Source organism: Podarcis pityusensis (assembly GCF_964106645.2).
Source record: "Podarcis pityusensis genome assembly, chromosome: 2".
NCBI classification, from domain to species: domain Eukaryota; kingdom Metazoa; phylum Chordata; class Lepidosauria; order Squamata; family Lacertidae; genus Podarcis; species Podarcis pityusensis.
This window is the reverse complement of record NC_138029.1, coordinates 42,390,116-42,409,909: the sequence shown is the minus strand read 5'-3', so window position 1 is coordinate 42,409,909 and position 19,794 is coordinate 42,390,116. Positions and strand designations below refer to the sequence as shown.

Sequence of the window (19,794 nt, the reverse complement as noted above, 5' to 3'; positions counted from 1 at the left end):
CCTGAAATTGGCTCTCAGGCTCATGCAGTTTATTTATTATGAGTGGTTTATTAAATGCCTGTAATTGGCCAGACAACTCAGCACATGCATTTACAAATGCACTTAATTTAAAATGTTTCCTGAATGTGTGAGGCCTTTTGTGGAGATCTGAGCAGAGTCTATACAGTCAATAATGCGGTGGTTCTAGTCTAGTGAATAATGTGTTGAAATAATGCATTAATGCAAGCTTTTGCTGCTATAAATGTGTTAACCCTTAGGAACCACAGTTGGGAAGCCACAGGGTGACTCCAATGGCTGTTCTGGAAGCAATTAATGTGAGATGTTATGCAAATTTTGTACCTGGTGTTTGTTATCCAGTTTTTATCCTTAAGAAATTACTTCATTTCTCCTATACCAGTTTGTGGTTTTTGTTTTTTTGTCTGTAGACATGACATCTAGGATATATAGAGCTCCCCCCTACCTGGGTCACTTGCAAATTGTTGAGAGTCTTGGCAGACCACATAACTATTTTTCTTCCTGTTTAGTAATTGTAATACTTGGGGTCGTTCCCCATCTTGCTCCCAGCCATGGCTCTATTCCTCTGAGGAAGGCAGAGCCTCTTCCTGCCATTACTTCTAGTCTGTCCTTCTTGGCAGACTGGTGGAGTTTAAGAATGATGGAGCAGCAGTGTGTGCCCACTATTCTTAACACACTGCTGCTGCCTCCCTGCTGCCCCCTGCCACCCCCTCCTGCCCCTCAGCTGTGGCCAGATACCCTTGTTGCTATGGCCTGCCCACCACTACCATTGTGCCAGGGCTTACCTGGGCCACCTCCAGGTGGCAGCGTGGCTGTGGCGGAGAAGCAGGAGGCAGCAGCAAGCACCTGGCAGGGATGAGTGCCTGGTGGCAGCAAGCAGCATGTGCACAATGGCACTGCCACTTACGGGAGCTTGCCTCCCTGAGGCAACTCACCTCATCACCTTATGGTTGGACTGGCCCTAATTTTAACTATTGACGTAGGTTTCATTAAGGGTGGAGATTATATTGGGTAGTCCTTCTGGAGACCTGAGAGATTTGCCATTCTATTCTTATTCCTCCCTTTCATTATTATTGAAGAGATCATACTGCTGTGCGTTTCTCTGGAAGAAAGAAAAATCTTTTCCAGGCATCCTGCTCCCCAGTTTAAGATGTGGGTGGAATTTGGATGTTGTTGTATACACTTTTTCTGTGCTCTGTGTACTTAATGAGCTCTGCAATTAATTACAGTAATAAGATTATTGGTAAGAAGTGGCAGATTTAGAGAAGGATGATTAGATAATTAGAGATAAATTGCTGTTTGTGGGACCTTATTGAATATGTTCTGCAGATTGTCTGGCTTTGAAGAGATAATTGAGTCGCTGATTAATGAGGGCTTTGGCAGCAGCCCCGACTACAGCTCTTCTCACCTGGGTGAGACCGTGACTGTCACCATGGCAAAGAAGTGCAACCTGGGGGATGTGGAATAACTTTACTTTCAAACTGTAATGGTGGAAGAGCTAGATAAGGAAGCTGGAATAGCTCGCCTGTGTTTCAGGATAAATTAAATGATGGGACATTTTTGTTTTTACTGCCCAATTTCAGCAGGCTTAAAAGAATGTCTTTCCATAGCAACAATGTCTACTGAGGAATTCTGTGTGAGGGAATTGCCCAAGAAGGGGAAACTGGTGACTGGTCAGTAGTTACCATATTTTTCGCACCATAGGGCGCACTGGACCATAGGGCGCACCCAGTTTTTTGGGGGGGAAATAAAGGAAAAAAATTATTTCCCCCCCCCAGGCGCGGGGCTGGGGCGGGGGAAGCTCGAGCTTCCCCCGACCCCAGCCCCCAAACAGGCAGCTCTCTGCAAGCCGCGGGAGCGCTCCCGCTGCTTGCGGAGAGGTGCGCGAAGCCTGGGCGCACTGCTCTCAGCGCGCGCAGGCTTCGGCATGCTGGCAGCTCTCCGCAAGCAGCGGGACCGCTCCCGCTGCTTGCGGAGAGGTGCGCGAAGCCTGGGCGCACTGCTCTCAGCGCGCGCAGGCTTCGGCATGGTGGCAGCTCTCCGCAAGCAGCGGGACTGCTCCCGCTGCTTGCGGAGAGGTGCGCGAAGCCTGGGCGCGCTGCTCTCAGCGCGCGCAGGCTTTGGCATGCTGGCAGCTCTCCGCAAGCAGCGGGACCGCTCCCGCTGCTTGCGGAGAGGTGTGCGAAGCCTGGAGAGCGTGAGGGGTCGGTGCGCACCGACCCCTCTCGCTCTCCAGGCTTCAGCGAAAGCCTGCATTCGCACCATAGGACGCACACACATTTCCCCTTCATTTTTGGAGGGGAAAAAGTGCGTCCTATGGTGTGAAAAATACGGTACGTAAATTTTCCAGGGAGGGCTTCTTAAGGAGTGGTCTTGCACTGCCTCCTTTAAGCAAGCAGGGAGCAGCCCTCTCGCAAGGAGGCATTAAGCACCTTGTCCACATCCTCAAGCCTTGCAAACTGAAACTCATCAAACACAACAGGACTAGATAGTGTTCTGGATACCTTTTGAGATTCATCTGCTATAGCAGGGCAGCCAGGGCAGGGTCCTGGCAGATGCAAGATTCTATTCTAAAAATGCTTCGCAAACAAGTTACAATGAGTTACCAGCAGTTTTACTGCCCCCTGTAAAAGGCCCTGTACTACCTGCAAAAGCTCTGCTGGATGTCACAGGGAGAAAATAACATAGCCTTAAAAATTTTTATTTCAGATGTTTGATGCCATCTACATGGTGATACCAAATCATCAGTTAGAGCACATATGTCTGCCCTATCCTTTCTTTCTTTAGTAGTTCTTTTTCATAATGTAATTCTGATGATGATTTTTGTGTTGCATGATATTTAGAATTTCTTTTCATAGGACTTGTGTTACTATGACTTTATCCCTTTTTTCTTAAAGTGATCATGTTCCTTGAATTCTTCTTTCTAATTTCAGTACCTATAGCTATCTTTGGGAACTTTCATTCTTCTAGTCAGCCCTGCTAAATTGTATGTTTTAAGACTGCAAACCTCTATCATTTGTGTAGCTGTTTGAAAATCCTTCAATTTTGTTTCTGAAGCTGACAAATAAGACAGCAATATATTTGCTTCATAAGAATTGACTCCTTCTCAGTTGATAATCCTTTGCCATCTCAGAATACCATCTATAGTTGATCAAATTTGTAAGCCAATTTAGGCAACTTAGAGGGGGAAAGTGTGTTATAAATTTTGATTTCAATAAAATAAACAGTACTCTCATGCTAGAAAGCATATTTTGACTCTTCCGTTGCCAGCATTTTGGGGCCTGTGCAAAAAGAGAAACTGCCATGGGTACAAAGGCATTCTTGTAATGCCTCTGAATGCCAGCTGCTGGGGAACAATTGTGGGAGAGGGTGCCCATGTTGTCTTGGTGGGCTTCCCAGAGGCATCTAGTCAACCACTGTGGGTGGGAACAGAATGCAGGGTAGCCCTTGGTCTGATCCAGCAGGGTGGTTCTTATGTTCTTAAACTGTATTTGCCAAAAGGTGAATGGAATTTACACAGCTAGTACCTTTTGTTACTGGTTGATAACTGGTATTGATTTAAGTAGTTCTCCTAACTTATTTTGTCTACAGTAGCCAGTTGAAAGTGTTCTTTTAGATTTGGTTTCGTCATATCTCTTGGGTTCTTGAGATTTTGGTTCTCTGGTTTTATGTATTTTAGCAAGTGTACCACTCCAGAGTTAAACCAGTCACTCTCAGTAATCTGACTTTTATTCTGCCTGACTTTATGTCACAAACTGTGTGATCTTTAATACATGATTGACACCACTTCCTGCTAACCGCTTTAAATTAGTCACATATGAGTCTTTACTTTTTTCTGTACTCTGAGCTCTAGTGAAGAATGTGTGCCTTTCATATGTAACATTTCTGCTGGGTGCACAGTACGCTGCAGATTTATTAATCAAAACTTGTGTCACCCCATTGCTTTATCTGCATTGTCATCGAAGTGAAAAATATTAAATACCTCTCTTGCTTCTCCACTTGCCACATAAAGAAACCATGCTGGCTAAAGTCTCTTCATCTTTCTAGTCTGGTCCCCTAACAATGCAGTACAGCTCACATTCTCCAGTTCTCTGCAGCATGTCTTTCATTTGACAACTGTCCTGGTCCATTTTTTGCTTCGCCATTTCATTCTCAGTATCTTTTTGAACCCCATGTTACTTTGCTGATGCAAACTTTGTACAGTAACACCACAGGAGACCAAAGTCTGCCGCAAGAAACCTTCCCCCAGTACTGCAACTGTTGACAACTCCTAAACTCAAAATTTATACCGCCTTACAATGCTTCTCTCCTGATATTTCCCAGAGCGGCTTCTTCTGTGCTCATACTAATAGGGTATTTTGCTTTTTTCTCCTAACACAGTTGGAGCACTGCTGCCTTAGATCAGGGCTTGTGCTTAAGGACTTATACTGGAATTTTTCCAGCTGTTTAGGAACAGGGTTGGGGAACCTGTGGCCTCCAGGTGTTGTTGGACTACAGCTCTCATCATCCCGCAACAGCAGAGCTTAGCTCTCTGTGTTTGGAGGATCCAAACATAGTTGCTCAAATTAGCAATTCTGTTCCTGGAAAATTCTATGCCTTGCGTTCCATTGCTTGCTTTATTTATTTAACTTTATAAGCTCCTTCTCTCACAAAAGTGACCTGAAGCAACCCACGAAAATAGTGTAAACACTAAAACCAATTATAACAAACACAAGCAGAAACACATCTATTCAGCTAAAAGATAGCCAGCTCTGGGAGGAGGTGTGTGATTTCTCAGCTGCAGCAGGCTTGGAACAGGTGAAGGTCGCATGTCTCATCAGACCCAGGTGCTGCAATCAGCATTCAAAGCACCAAAGGGAAGCAGAGCTGAGGTGCTGTGTCTGCTCAACTGCCCATGTTGATGAACCTCAGCTTGGATTCTCCTGGACCTCTACGGGACTGTGCTTCGGGTTTGACTCTGGACTATCTCTTGCCTGCTGGACTTCAGACTTGGCTACTTGGATTGACCCTGAACATTGCTTCCTGACCGTTGGACTCTGCTTGTGTGGATTGACCCCCTCAGACTCTGAATGTTGGACTCGGCATTCTGACCAGGTAGGCCAGAGGTTCAGGATAAAGGTGAGGGTAAAGAGATGTATCTTCAGCATACAGCAGAAATTCCACAAGTTAGGGGTTGCCCTAGATATCAGCCTCTCCCGGTGGTGGGAGGTGCTAGAAGACTTTTCTTCATTGGAGGTTTTTAAGCAGAGGTTGTATGCCCATATGCCATGGATGGTTTTGTTGTGATTCCTGCATTGCAGGGGGTTGGACTAGATGACCCTCATGGTCCTTTCCAACCCTGCAGTTATATACAGTGGTACCTCAGGTTACATACAGTTCGGGTTACAGACTCCACTAATACCTCGGGTTAAGAACTTTGCTTCAGGATGAGAACAGAAATCGTGCTCCGGCGGCGCGGCAGCAGCAGGAGGAGGCCCCATTAGCTAAAGTGGTGCTTCAGGTTCAGAACAGTCTCAGGTTAAGAATGGACCTCTGGAACGAATTAAGTACTTAACCCGAGGTGCCACTGTACTTCTAGGATTCTACCAGTGCACATAATGTGGTGGTCAAGTCCTCTCTGTCCAAAAGGTGCCATAGCTTGTGAACCAACCATAGCTGCAAACACGCACTCCAACACCTTTAGATGAAGATGATTTTGTATTTCTAGTATAAACTAAGCAAGCAAAAGCATGCATAGGTAAGAAATGGTCGTCCAGGGCTAGAGGATTGTTGAAGGTACCAAGAATCCCACTTGGATAATTGATGTAGTAGTGAGAGGGGTCTAAGTATATAGATTTCTCCTAAACACGAAAGGCAATGCTAGCCAGATCTGGAGGGCACCATTTTGGCTACCCGATAATGAGGTGTCAAGAGAGATAAGGTGTTTAGGGTTAAGGCAGTTGCATAATGATGCTGCTTCTGGGAGGAAGGGGCTGTCAAAAGAGGGGGAGGCCAACCCACACTACCTGGATGGTTGTTTTGTACCTCTGTCTTGGTGGAGATTTTTTAATAATGCAACTATGTGTATAGTTTTAATCCTATCAATGTTCCACTGTTTTTTAATTATTGGTTCTTAGCTGTTCTTAATTTTATCTGCAAGGCACCTCGAGTCCCTGTCAGGGAAGATGGCAGGGGTATAAATAAATATATAATAACAATATAACAACAGTGTCAGAGGAGAGGCACAGCTGCAGGGTTGCAATGAAAATGACAGATTTGGTTGAGCGTGCCAGTTGTCTCTGCACAGGAAAGCTACACATCCTTTTTGGTTTTTTTTATGTGAAACCAGCCGGCCTGTTCCAGAACACAATGAGAATGGACACGATCCTCTGGAAAGCCACACAGCTCCCATTTATCACAAACGAGCATCCACAGGGGGAAAGTTTCTCAAAGAATCGTGCTCGGCGTGCTCTTCTGGAAAAGACTGGGAAATCTGTTTCTGGAAGTGCTGATTTCTGCCAGCTGGGGGCTGTTTAATTTTCTGCTCATCTCCCCAAAAGGCAGAAGCCAGCTTGCATCACTTTATATCATGCAATCCTGCTGGGAAATTAACTAGGGAAAGGCAGAGGTGATGAAATACAGGCCACACAAGGCTTGCCTGAGTCACCGGCCTCTTTAGCCACAATGGTTTTGAGTTCTATAGTGCACAAAACATAGGACTACCAACTCTCCCCACCCCTTTCCAGGGCAACTCCTTTTTGGGCTGCGTGACAGATAGAAAGTAAGTGAATTTTTTACTCAGCAGGAAGTTGATGAGATTCATCCTCTGAATGTCATCCAGTCATGCTCAGCATTAAAAGTTCAGAATCCTCTCAGAAATAAAAGTTGGCAACCCCACAAGAGACGGCCTTAGCAAGTGGAGGTGTAGGGAATATGGCAGTGCAGCATTTGGCTGATACAAGGCGGCCACTGTAACAACAGGATACTGTAAACTAGGTGGGCCATGGGCCTGATCCAGCACGCTCTTCTGATGTTGAGTTTGGACTTCAGGCTCTGTTAGGTCTATCCCAGTTTTGGAACACTCTTTTGTGATAGCACAACCCCATTTTTACCAGCAAACCTAATGATCTGGGTATTTAGGATGTTAAATAGCTTTGATTATCAAAGAAAACTGAACCCATGGCATACATAGGAAGATGTGGATTGATCTGCTGAGGATGTGTAGGAATGGAAACGGATGATCTATCCTCTCCAGCCCTATGATGTCTATCTTAAACTTGAAGCAGGAATGCAGCTTTGAGCAATGCAAAATATCCCCCCCCCCTGCAATGTTCAGTGGATTCAAAGCGACCCCCATGGCATGGTCCCTCCTTGACCTGCAGGAAGACGGAATGTGGCTTTTCTGTGCCTGATGTTGGCACCAGGCTTCAGTGGAGGTAATGTCAGGATAAATCCCTCATTCGTTTCTCTTGTTCTTCCTCCCTTTGCCAGCAACTGTGGGGAAATGCTGCACAAAATGTCCACATCATGTCATAAAGCCCTGGCCCAAGAGAGTGAGCAGTGCCAAAGAACATCCGCCCAGCAGTTTGTAATGAGAGTCCAGGTGGGTGCCAGACACAAAATCAATGTGGTGTCCTTCAGGAGTGTAGCACATGCAGGAGCTGGAGAGCTGTAACAGGAAACGGCTCAGAACACAAGCTGAAATTCGAGTTGCTGGGGCAAAGATGGCCAATAGCAAGGCAGGATGTGTCAGCGATTGCTCTCCCTGCGCATGGGGGCTGGCACAGAAATGTTCGAGAGAGAGGTTTGGAAAATAGATTCTTACTGTCTTGTAACAAAGTTAGCACAATGGTGATTGCTCCAAGCAGATTAAAACTTGGTTAGATTTGCATCTGCCCTCATCCACCTTTAAACAAACGTTCCCCATGAAAATATTTAGGCTAGAATAAATCATAGAAACTTAGCTTTGCAAATAAGTGAATGTTCTACTCACATAGTTTCAGAAGTAACAGCAAACAAGTCTCCATCTTTTGGCAGTACAGAAAAAGTAAACAAGAAAAAGGGTTCCAAATGTCTTTAAAAGAAAAGTACTTACAAAAAGGATCATGCAATCTTTGGGTTAGCAAAGATGCAGGCTTTAAAAATCTCCCTTTTGGAGAGATTCAGTTCACTTGGGTTTTTCTTGCAGCTTAGAGTCATTGGTTGCCTGGCTCCTTGCTCAAAAACAATACAGTAGTAGCCTTTCAAAAGTTTGAAGCTATTTGCATGCCAGCCTCATGCCATGAACCTTTCTCATTTCTAATACATTCCCTTTCCCTGCATATTCCAAATGGCTGATTTTATGCTTTAAGCAGGGATGGGGAACTCATGTGGCTGTCTGGAAGTTGGGAACAATATGTAAATTGCCTTGAGACTAATGTAGACAGAGGTACATAAATTCATAAAGTAAAAAATAAAAAATGAACTACAATTCCCATCATCCCTAAATATTAGCTGTGCTTGCTGGGATTGATGGGAGTTGTAGTCCAACAACCTCTGGAGGGCACCAGGTTAGCCACTGCGCTACGGCTTCTGTTTAATCATGAAATGCGGACTTGTATTGGACTCCTTGTGAGGCTTTGCCAAAGTCATCCATATGTGATGGCAGTGTTATGTCATAGCATGGGCAATGGGAAGCGCTAGTAGAAGCAGCCAGTTCTGAAGAAGAGTCTGTTCAACTCCTTTCATGGTTGCATTATTTGGTGCCACTTAGTTGCTGGTTAGTTACTGAAAACTGCATTTTGTTTCATTGGTGTGTACATATCATTGGTGTGCTGACCCTGCACATTTAGAGCTATGCGCTCACCACCACTGATGGTCTAGGGTCATAGAGGCCTCCTGCCTGCTAGCCTAGCAAGACATTCTCTCTCCATATTGAAAACCATTGAACCTCCACCCCACTTTATGAAGCAGCTCAAGAAGCACGATGTTGAATATGGGAAAGAGATGGGGGTGGAGTGGTGGTGGGGAATGAATCACACTTCCAAGGTTTCATTTGGTGTGCTTCTATTGCACTTTGATCCATCCAATTATCCGAAAGGAGCCTGACTTGCAAAAAGGGCTTTAAATCCAGCAGACCTAGTGTGAAGCAGCACTCTGATACCTGTGGTTCTTGATGCTGGGTCAATGAGGAAAGGCAATGGGGGCAAACCTTTCAAGAGATGATGAACTACATTGATTGGTACCTGCCAGCTGCTTTGCCTGAAATAGACTGAACAAGGGAGGTGTAGCAGCTGCAGGAGGAGAGAGGCACTCTGCCTTGAATTCAGGCACTGCAGCGCAGACGTGGGATAATTGCCGAGGAATGGGTGTACAATGGCTCTCACTGATGTCTTCCTAGGCTGTGGCCTCACTCCAGCACTACAGCAGTGGGTCTGTGCATTGCTCTGTCCTAACATTCGGGTTGCCTCTGGCCAGCCAATGGGGAGGAGACCGTTAGCCTTCTTCTAGGCGCTGAGGTCCCTTCACCCCCAATCTTTTTTTTGATGGGGCTGCGCCCCCCCAGTTGATGGGCATTGCCATTCAAAAGGTGTGTATGACCCACATCTTCTGATCTATTGTGCAGGGTGGGGCTTCCCAGGGCCTCCCAATATTTTATTCAAGTTGGCACCCCTGCCTGTGACCTAACACACAAGGAAGTTTAGTCAGTCGTGTCCCTGCCCACCCTCTCCTCATGCCTACTTAGGGGGCTACAACTTGCACGCCATTGCTGGCTTGTCATTGCTCATCAAACTGCTACAGGTCCATGAACTGTGTGAAATGCACAAACCCATTGGGAGAGAAGCTTAAGTAACGAATGTCCACTGGCTAAACAGCTATGAGTGTGCAAGGTGGGTCTGCCTACAGAGGATCCTCTTGTGTAACAGCTGCCTTTGGCTAGAGTTGCCCATTCATTTTCTGCCTTCTTCCCGTAGGAACCTACCCACCCCCCGTTGATGGTCTTTAGTAGCACAAAACGGTGTGGCTTCCCTCTCATTTTCACCTGGGTTTCTCTGAGAGCATTATCTGGCCTCAGCAGATTGCTGTCTGTAGTGGAGTTTGAATTACATGGGTCACTGAGCATTAGGCTTGCTCCTCCGCTGCATAGCCATTCTCTGGAGCCTCATGGAGGATTTGGAGGGAGGAAGAGGGAGGCTCCTGGTGCTGATTAGCTAGCAAGAGAGGCTATGCACCCTCTTCATTTTTTCCTCATATGGTGGGTTTTGCACAGCGCAACCCCCCCCCCCCCAATCATGATTCATGATATATTGCCAGGTAAGAATTATGAAACTGATATCATTATATGGACTTCAAACCGGTTTTGGACGACATACTGATATATCACTCAGTCTGCTGATTTAAGATTGTCCAACACCAGTGCTTTTTAAAATGGGGGTACGCGGGGGTATGCATACCCCTAAACATTGTGTGAATCTAAGTTTGGCCTCATTGGGGGGGGCAGTATTTCAATATGAGTAGGAAAATGAGAGTACCCCTAAACATTTTTTTTTTTTTTAGAAAAAAGCGCTGTCTAGCACCATGCCTTCCCCCAACAATACTAGTCATCATTAGGCTCTTGGATTTCTTGAAGAACCTTTCAGCAGGAGTGAAAGGATCATGGTACAGATCTGAAAGGAGGTGGATCCTTCCTGTGCAGTCTTAGGATTTCTCTGCTATGGAATGCCATGTGTTCGTGTGTGGCTGCATGTTGGCTGTAATATTGTGCCTCCTTTCTCAAGTATGCTGAGAGAACTCCTTCCTGCAGTTCAATAGCCCTCTGTGTGTAGGCAGCACAACTTTTTTTGTACATGTTAACAAAGAAGTAAAATAAGGACACTATAGAATTTGAAGCGCTAGATTTTATAGTTGCTCCTCACACGTATACACACACACACACACACACACCCCTACCTCTCTGCTTACAAAATTTGCAAAGCCAGCCAAGAAAGATGACCTCTTATGTGTACCTGTGTACCAAAAGCGAACAGAGCTTTTTTTCTGTTGAAATTGCTTTATTTTTGAATCCATAAATATTTGTTACTGACAAAAGTGGAAAAAAATCCTTAAGACTCTAATTTTTTTTTTTTTTTACTAAACCGGTAATAGTTTTGTTTACAGTACCTACAGAATGTGCTTTTACAGGTAAGTATAACAACAAGGATAATACAGAGAAAAACAGTCAAATACTGCTGCCTTGAAGCTTAATGCGTAACCAAGAGTCTGTGCAAAGATACAGATAACAAATGTACTTTCTTGTCAGAACTACTGAAGAATAAACATGGATTCCATAAACTGGGCTAAAGCACAAAGAGGGCTGGACATTCAACCTTCCCCTCAGGAAATAGCTATCCCCCAAATTAAGCTGGTTACAATAAGATTTGGCTTCCTTGGAGAAGAGAAACTCTTGCTAAAGGATTCCTTGTCAGCTTATGGAATGAAGGCTTGAAGAAGCGACTGCAAAGCATGTGGTTAGAGCAACAGTAAGGCGCAGTTCTACACCATTGGTGAGAACTTCCACAAATCATGAAAGGTCACAAAAGAGACACCAAATGCCATTTTCGCTAACTAATGAGATAATGGACTTTTTAGTCCCCCCCTCCCCAGATTTACATAAATATAATAAGAACAGAATATGTCTGTCTCCCTTCATTCTCACAGGCCTTTGGCAGATGAAGTATAATGTTTGGAAATGATTCCACCTGCTGCCTCTACAACTCAGTGAAGACACCTCAGAGATGACGCTGAACCATCCTGTTGATTAGCAGTAAACATACAACATACAGGTAGCTATTATTTGAGAACTGAGCCAATCCAGAGTTATTGCTGAGATGTTTCTGGGAGAGCATTACATTAGTTTTTGAAGTTTTAACCCTTGTGAAAAATTAACACAGGGAATTGAGATGGTTCCAGTGGAGTTCTGCTAAGGAATCTCAAGCTGGCTAACAAGTCACAGAGTTAGAACTGTTATCTTTGCTAATGTTCCTCAGCATCCAAGAGATGGTTTATTGTGTGAAATGTGCCTTCCATACAGTCAGGGTAGGCCAGGATGACTGATATCGTTAGTCGTTCTGAATCAACAATCATTGTTTGCTGAATAGGAAACCATAGGGCAGGGCTGGGGTCCTCCTTCTTCTCCAGGTATTTATGGACCAACTTCCATCAGGCCCAGCCAATGTAGCTATAAGGGTCAGGGATGATGGGAGTTGTAGCTCAGCAACACCTGAAGGCTCCAAGGTTTCCCTGCCACAGGGTATTTTAACCACACTCTTTTGCTCACAACTTCAAGGCCACTCTCATGTCACTGCATGGCACCCACCTCTGCATTGCCAAAGATGATAATGTTTGCACATTGTCACTTATACCAAGATGAACTAGAATCGGAGGGCTAATTATTCCAGGGCTTTTCTCCCTTTGCTTTCAGCTCATTTCAGCCTGTGATTAACTTTTGATTTAACATTTGACCATGGGAAGAAATGAGAATTTGAAGTGTGCTAAGGGGCTTGTATCTCAAGGCAAGAGGTTCTGTAAAGACGCTGGGCGAGTTCTTTCACCACTCTTACCCCCCAGCCCTGGGGCACCTTTTTCCTTCATACTCTCTTGCCCTCCAAACAAAACCCAGAAGAAGGATTTGGCTGCTCGATAGTTGCTCTATGTAGGCTGTCAGCTGGGTGGCTCACAGGCTGCATTGTGCACGTTGTCCAGAAGTGCAGGTAAGCAAAGGCAGCATTTGCAGTTCAGCCTAACTAGGGGGAGAATGACTTCTTCTCCTTTAACCCTGCAACACTTTTGAAAACCAGGGAAGTTTAAGAAAGGAACCCTAAAACATACACACAGGGGGTGGGGAGCTGTATAGCTATATTAGCCCTGTTCAGTGAAGTACAAGATTGCTTCATTTAGGAAGTGACATTTCCTGTGCATGCAATTAAGATTGTTTTCTGTTTCACGGACTTCCTTCTGTCTGTTTGTTCTGAGGATTGCACTATTTTATGAGTTCATCTTGAACTCTTTCTCATTCTTCCCAGTCTTGTTATGTACTTGAACCCAACCCAGCAGAATGTAATGCGGCTTGGGCTGTGCAAGAACTGACCTACAGGGGATGCTATAATCACAGGAGGAACCAACCAAGGCAGCTGTAGGACAATCTACACTTGCAAGTCACAGGCCAGAGAGGTGTTGCTGTTGGGTTTTGTCTTTTTGCCTTACCCCTTTCCCTGGGAAAACTTGCTGTTTGCTGCTGAATTGGAAGAAATTTTGTTCAAGTTCCGGATTAGTGTTTGTTTCGATTCAGCAGTAAACAGTAGGTTTTCCTTGGGAAAGAAACCTTTCAGACTTGTGACTTGAATTCATGGGAGAAACGAAAGTGTGGATGGGCCCTGTGTCAGGGCTTGCTGTTTGTGTACACATAAGATATTGATTTCATGTTAGCCATTCTGGAAAATTTTGTTGGAAGGTCAATGTGATAAAACGAAGGCTAAATAAAAACTAAAAACGGAAGGGCACACCTTAAAATGTGAAATTTGAAACCAGCAAATATGTTATACAGGGATACTTCGCAGGGATCTGTATTTGGCTCTGGTTCCCTGTCATGTGTGCACAAGTTGCTGAACATAGGTGAAGCAACTAAAAGGGGGGGGGGGGAGGCTGTTTGACTGATTTTGGGGGAAGAACTGTCCATGCAGCCAGAAGTGCCTTTGAAATCTGCACTGTAGCTGCTCACTCAGCTACACAGACAAGCTCACATTTCAATTAAAATTGGTTTGCCTTTAACTACAAATCTCTCCCGAATCCCACCTCTGGCTGCATACATAGTTTTTGAGAGCCCTGTTTTTTTGTGTAGAGCACTTGGATGTTTTTGTTTTAATAATCAAGCAGTATATAAAATTCTGTCAAGTAAACAAATAAAAAAATATTCATTCTAGTTCCCCATATGAGTAGACTTGCATGAGAGAGCTAATGGGGATGAATGTTCTAGCTTTGTCCTCTGTCGCTGTTGGGAAGGGCAAGTGTTTCTGATCTTTCCCATTTTAATATGCATATGTTTGTGTGCCATTTTCCTTAATGTACACATTTTTGCAAAGCAGTTTCACCCATACATGCCTTTTTATGCACACTCCTCCAACATATGCATTTCTGTATACATTACTTGGCTGGACAACTGTGTTGCAAAATGCAGAGAACTGAATTTCTAAGGTTGGCTATGTTTTGGTTCACATATTGTTTCAGAAAGTATGAATTAGGTTGGTTCACCTTTAATCAAATGTCTCCCTTATCATTAATCCGCGTTCTCATTGCCCTCCATAAGTTGAAGGCAAATGTCTCCACCAGTAAACTGTCCTACTTATGTACGCTCCCCATGCAATTTAGTTTTAACTTGATTGGGGAGCTTATGTGAGCTCTATCCTTCCAACCTAGGGAGCATGACAGCAACAACAGTGGTGGTAAGGAGCTGGGATACATCCCACTCCAGCCCACTGTTTCTTGTTGTGCGAGAGGTTCACAATCCAGTCATATGGGTATGTAGCTTTGTGGGGGATTGCAGTCCAAGTTTCCTGCTGTCTGTGGCCTTTGGAACCAACCATCCATAAAGCAACCATTTATCTGAATGTTTTCTGGAAACCAGCAGGTTAAAAAAAAAACACACCTTCCAAGACTTTGTTGCTCTTATCAGAGTAGGGGAATTACTACTGAAATGAGAAGGCTAAGGAGATGTGTTAGGCAGAAGAAATTGAACAGGTGAGATTTGATGATGGAGACCTCTGCTTAGAGGAAACATGTTCATGTGGCTTATTTTTGTATTTCCCACCAAGCTAAAAGCTCAGATATCACACCTGCATTGCAAGTCTTAGTTGTCCTGCTGCAGCACTGGATTAAGTCAGGGCTCCTTTCCTTCTCCCTGAAATCACAGAGTAGAGCTTAGGTTAAACCTAAGCAGGAACTGAGCCTTCACAATCTCAGGAGGAAGAAAACATATGGAAGAGCAAGATGGCCACTCCATAACCATTGTTAAAAAAAAAAAAAAAGTTCATTAGCACACCTTCTCTTAGGGTTAAGATGTAAAATTCAGGTAACAGATAATATTTGTATTAATCCTACAGGAACACCTGCTACTACTTGGCGATACCCTGCGAAAACTTGAATGGCTGCAAAATGCTGAAATGAACATGTGGGTCCTGCTTCAATGGCAGTAAGTAGTGACTCATTTCTTGCCTAAATTCAAAGCGTGGTTCTTATTATCTTGAAAGCCCTCAATGGACTGAGCCCAGAGTACTTGAAGGAGTATCCTTTGCAGTATGATCCTACATGCTTCTGAGGTCAACTGATGAGGATTTCATGTGTAGTTTGATTCCTGGCTTTAGCTGAAGCTGATTTTGGGGAGAGTGTAGGAGAAGGAGAGGCTGAATTCTGCTCGTGTGACGGTGGGTTTTGCCCTCTTTAGTGGAAAGGCAGGGATATAAATGGGGGGGGGGTACTTTACTTAGGCAATATGTAGAAAATTTGGTATTCTCAGAACTTGAAGGACACATGGCTTATCTACACTTCTCACAAGGTTAGTGCATCAACTCCCTCTGTCTCAAGCAGCATGGGAGCAATCACTAGTTTTAATGGGCTTGATATTAGGCAGCCTTACATCCAGATGTAAGTGGCTCTGAGACTGGATGCTAGCTGAAACATCTAACTTCAGAGCACAGTTGAGACAAAGTAATCAGAACCACTTACTTCCCACCTATCCTATAACACCTCTCTGAATCCATCGCGCCAAACTGCAAACAGTTGTGACTCCATGGAGATCTCACTTAGGGTAATACTAGGGCTCTGCATTTGCTTCAGAGGACTTGTACAGGAGGATGTACTGGTGATCTCAGTAGGGTATATGAGCTGTTGGGAGGCCAAGGCCTGCTTTGTATAGTATGCAGGCAGCATGGTTGCGCCACACACAAAAGGGCACTTCTGCAGCGTTTGAGGCCATGCGATTCCCATAACATTGCGGCAACTGAGTGGATTTGTGGTCACACAGCTGCAGTTTGCAGCAACAACCACAGTGCTTGCATCCTGTAGAAAGGCGGCCCAACAGGCAGGAAAGGAGACCAACAGTGCTTTGCAGATTATTATTTCAGTAGAACAGGCCAAGAAGTGGCCTGAAAATGAGCCATACAATATTGGACAACAGAACACCATTCTACTGGGAAATGTACAGAGGGCCAGATTTGTGGCGACCTTTGGGAAACAGAGTCCCCCTCAGTACTACTATATGTGCCCCTGTGCTCTCATAACTAGGCCTGTCTTGTCTACCTGTAGCATTTCATTGCTTGGGTCTGTATCCTTCCTCCTCTCCGATGCCTGCTTCACCCAGGTAACCAATGGTGCATTGGTTTACATCATGGCAAATCAGAATGACACACCTTGTATATTTGACACACCATATTCAAGATGGCACACAAGACTTTTGTTTCCAGAGAGGTTCTATAGCAGACCCTCTCATAGGTCAACAGCTTTTATTGTCCATAGGGTTGGGCACCAGAGATGTTTGAAGATGACTATGCTCAGCATAAATTATGGAGAAAACTGCCTCTCCCTTTCCCGCTACTGTGTGACCATACCTGTGTGCATTGCAGCTAGTGACAAACACTTCAGAGTGTATGCCTGTTGCTCAGGAATAGAACATAAGCAACGATGGCTCGTGACCTTTGCCTTCTTCCCTTCTCAGCCCAGTTTCTGTTAAGCAAAGTACAGTGTTTCTTATGGCTCTGATCTGTGGCCTACGAACACAACACACCAATGAAAAGCAGCTCTGCAGTTGCTTTCGGCTGGTGCTGTACACAAAACCTGATTGGTAAAAAGGGACAGGATATCACTTTTCCAATGCATGCCTCTCTGAAAAAATGCAGAGAGAAAATAAAAGCTCATGAAGGGAAATTCCTGAGGCTGCCCAGTGAAGGCCACTAATGTCAGGAACTATTGTTCAATGCACATATTTAGACTGTTTAGCTCTGTGGGATCCTATTTAATGCAGGGGCTCTACATCTCATTGTGCAGAACTGGAGCAAGACCTTGTAGCATGGGGATGCAAGTGTGCAGTGGAATAAGCCAATAGTCCATGGTTTTTACACAGGCTCAGCCACTGCATGTAGCTGTTGGAACAGAGGTTAGGACCAGGCAGGGAGATGGGGTGTACATGTCAATTAGAATTTACATCTGTTCCAAATATTCAAATTCCAACCAAAGTTGGACCTACAAATATTTCTTGGAAAGAGTTTACAGACACTCAGTGTCTAATTATCACTGTACAGTGGCTGTACAATGTGCCCAATTAGTATACAAGAGGAACAAGCACCTGCAGGATGAGATTAGGATTCAGCAAGACTGGCAGCCCAAAAATGTTATTGGGCAGGAGGGATGAAAAGAAAAAGCTTTTGAAAACTGTATCTTTCCAAGAAATCCTGTAAAATAACTAGCCTTTCTGAAGATTTCCCAGGGATAGCTGAAAGCTGCAGGCTGGCAAGAAGCCAAGCATAGATTGAGCTGTGATCAACTTTTCATGGCATGACAATCAGGCTACAGCTATTCCACATCTCTTGCAACTTGTCTATCTTCGACCACATCCTGGATGTAAAAATGGATGCGAAATGTTGGTGCCTCTTGTTGCAGAGAGAAGCAATTCTGTCCCATTTCTTTTTAAAAAATATATTTACATGTTAGGAATTTATATACATGAGGATGGATGGAAGAAGTGGGGGGCTGGCAAACACCTATCAGCAGAATTGTGCTTATAAACAAATCCACCTCACTCCTTCTACCACCCTGGAGGTTAGCAATCTTATAGGCACTGGAATAGTTCTGTTTTACTGTTACCTGTAAAACAATGTGGTTTTCCAACCGTGGCAGGCATTGTCACACAGTCTAGGAGTTGGGTAACAGTGCTTGCCACTGGAATTTGCCCAATGATCTGGAAGAACCATGCTTAGGTGGACTGGAGTTTTTACTTTCTGTCTTAGAGAATGGACCTTGGCTGGAACCGGCCTCAGTCATGACTGCAGCTGACAGTCCTGGTAAAACTAAACTTCTGTCAAGCACTAAGATCACAACCAAATCCCATTACGCCGGATTGGAAGGTTTGTCGATTTGGCCATATTACGCCAATTTTGTGTGAGATTGTTGTCAGTATGTCTTAAAGTCCTAGCCTGGCAACCCTAGAGAGTAGCTGCAGGCAAGCCCTTGAAAGGAGCCATAATCTGAATGGCTTTCCTTGACAGAAACTGGGCACGTCAGGACACCTTACCTGCATCACCTCTCCCTGTTCAGGTTTTGTTTTTTCCTCTTTATGTCAATAACATGTAGATGAATTTCCAAAACAACACAGACAGGACTGTCGGAAGAGTCTGTCTTTTCAGACATAGTTAGAGGTTATCTTGGCCATAAGGCCACTGCAGTGTAGGGCACTGAAGCCACCCCGGTCCATAGATGGATTATCTACAATGCACAGTGTCTCTGATCAAACAGTCACCTCTGTCTTGCTGGCTGTGCGGTAATGGTGGTGGTGCCCTGGGATATAGTGTAGCTGCTCCACTGTGTTGTGCCGCCGGGAGGCAAAGGCCTGGCGCTTGGCAGACGTTTGGTTCATACTCAAGGTGTTGTACAAGTTATTTGAGGCACTGGGATGGGAGTGCATCTTAGTCATCCGATAGCGATCCAAGACAGGCGTCGAAACAAAGACGTCTGAGTGCGACAAAGCCCGCGACATGGACTGCTCTCCGAAACCCGAGTGCTCTGGAGACAGCAGTGGGTCTTGGGAGTGGAGGCGCTCGGTGGATAGCAGCTGTTCGTCAGAGAGGATCCGCTCGTAAGACATGCTGAACTCCTCCGGCATGATCCTCTCTGGGGACAGCACTCGGTCCTGGGACATGGCCCGCATCACGCGGCGCGGCCGCTCCCTCTGAGTGGTCTGTTTCTGGGAGAGCTGGATGACGTTGAGAGGGAGGGTCCCTCTGGCTGCCAAGTCTGGGAGGTGCCTCTTTCTGGAGTAATACTCCTCAGCTTCCTTGTCAGCTGTGTGGAGGAAGGAGATGGGACAGATAACGTTAAGGCTTTGCAAAAGTGTCAAGCAAGGGTGGAAGGCATTTTTTTTTAAAGGTATGTCAATATGGTAAATGTGCAATGCAGGAAGTAATCTAGAGTGCTGCCATCATGCGGGGAACATCAATGGCTACTCCACTTGTGGAATATACAATTTTGCATATGGAGGATTTTTTTACAAATCACAGTAAAACCCCTTAGAGTGGAGTGGAGACCAGCACTTCCTCAGCAGCTCTTTCCCACATCTTTATTAATTGCCACTTCTAATAGGGATGAGGAACCTGGGGCCTTCCAGTTGCTGTTGAATCCCCTCGGGGCCAATGACCAGGGAGGTGATTGAGAGATGGCCGGAGGGGCACATGTTCCCCATCCCTGATTTATAATACATTATTACAAAAACTATTTAAACTGCTAGGACAAAAAAAACTGCAGAAGACAGTTATATTCCCTGTGAAATATTTCATGTGCTCACTGGTGCTTAATTTCAACTGTATTGGTTATAGAATCTGTCCCCTCCCAGGTCACGTTGCAGCACTAAATTATGGAAGAAATGGAAGGAGGTATGTGATGGAATTTGCTACAAGTGGACCAAACATCACACTCGCCCATAATCAACTTGTCTGAGCTCTTTGCAAAGCGGTCTTGCTTGCAGCAACTCTCTGGATTTCCCTGATACCATTTTTTTCTTTTTTAAATATGACAATATTTGTT

At 44.8% G+C, this 19,794-nt stretch overlaps 1 protein-coding gene and 1 long non-coding RNA gene across 8 annotated transcripts in view; one reads left to right on the top strand and one right to left on the bottom strand.

The window, feature by feature from the left end:
• The first annotated feature begins 2,834 nt into the window (after positions 1-2,834).
• On the top strand, positions 2,835-17,781 carry LOC308470682. The gene is made up of 4 exons (XR_013982547.1): positions 2,835-5,109; positions 7,486-7,597; positions 11,671-11,795; positions 15,108-17,781. It is a non-coding gene; the product is annotated as an uncharacterized lncRNA (long non-coding RNA).
• The window catches only part of SHISA6 (shisa family member 6), a 263,665-nt gene continuing 257,067 nt past the window's right edge, over positions 13,197-19,794 (bottom strand). For all 7 annotated transcript variants that reach the window (XM_080993824.1, XM_080993818.1, XM_080993819.1 and 4 more), the window contains one exon: positions 13,197-19,056. In XM_080993824.1, coding sequence (XP_080849950.1) covers positions 18,503-19,056 — 554 coding nt within the window. In that variant the 3' untranslated portion in view covers positions 13,197-18,502. The remainder of the gene's footprint in view (positions 19,057-19,794) is intronic.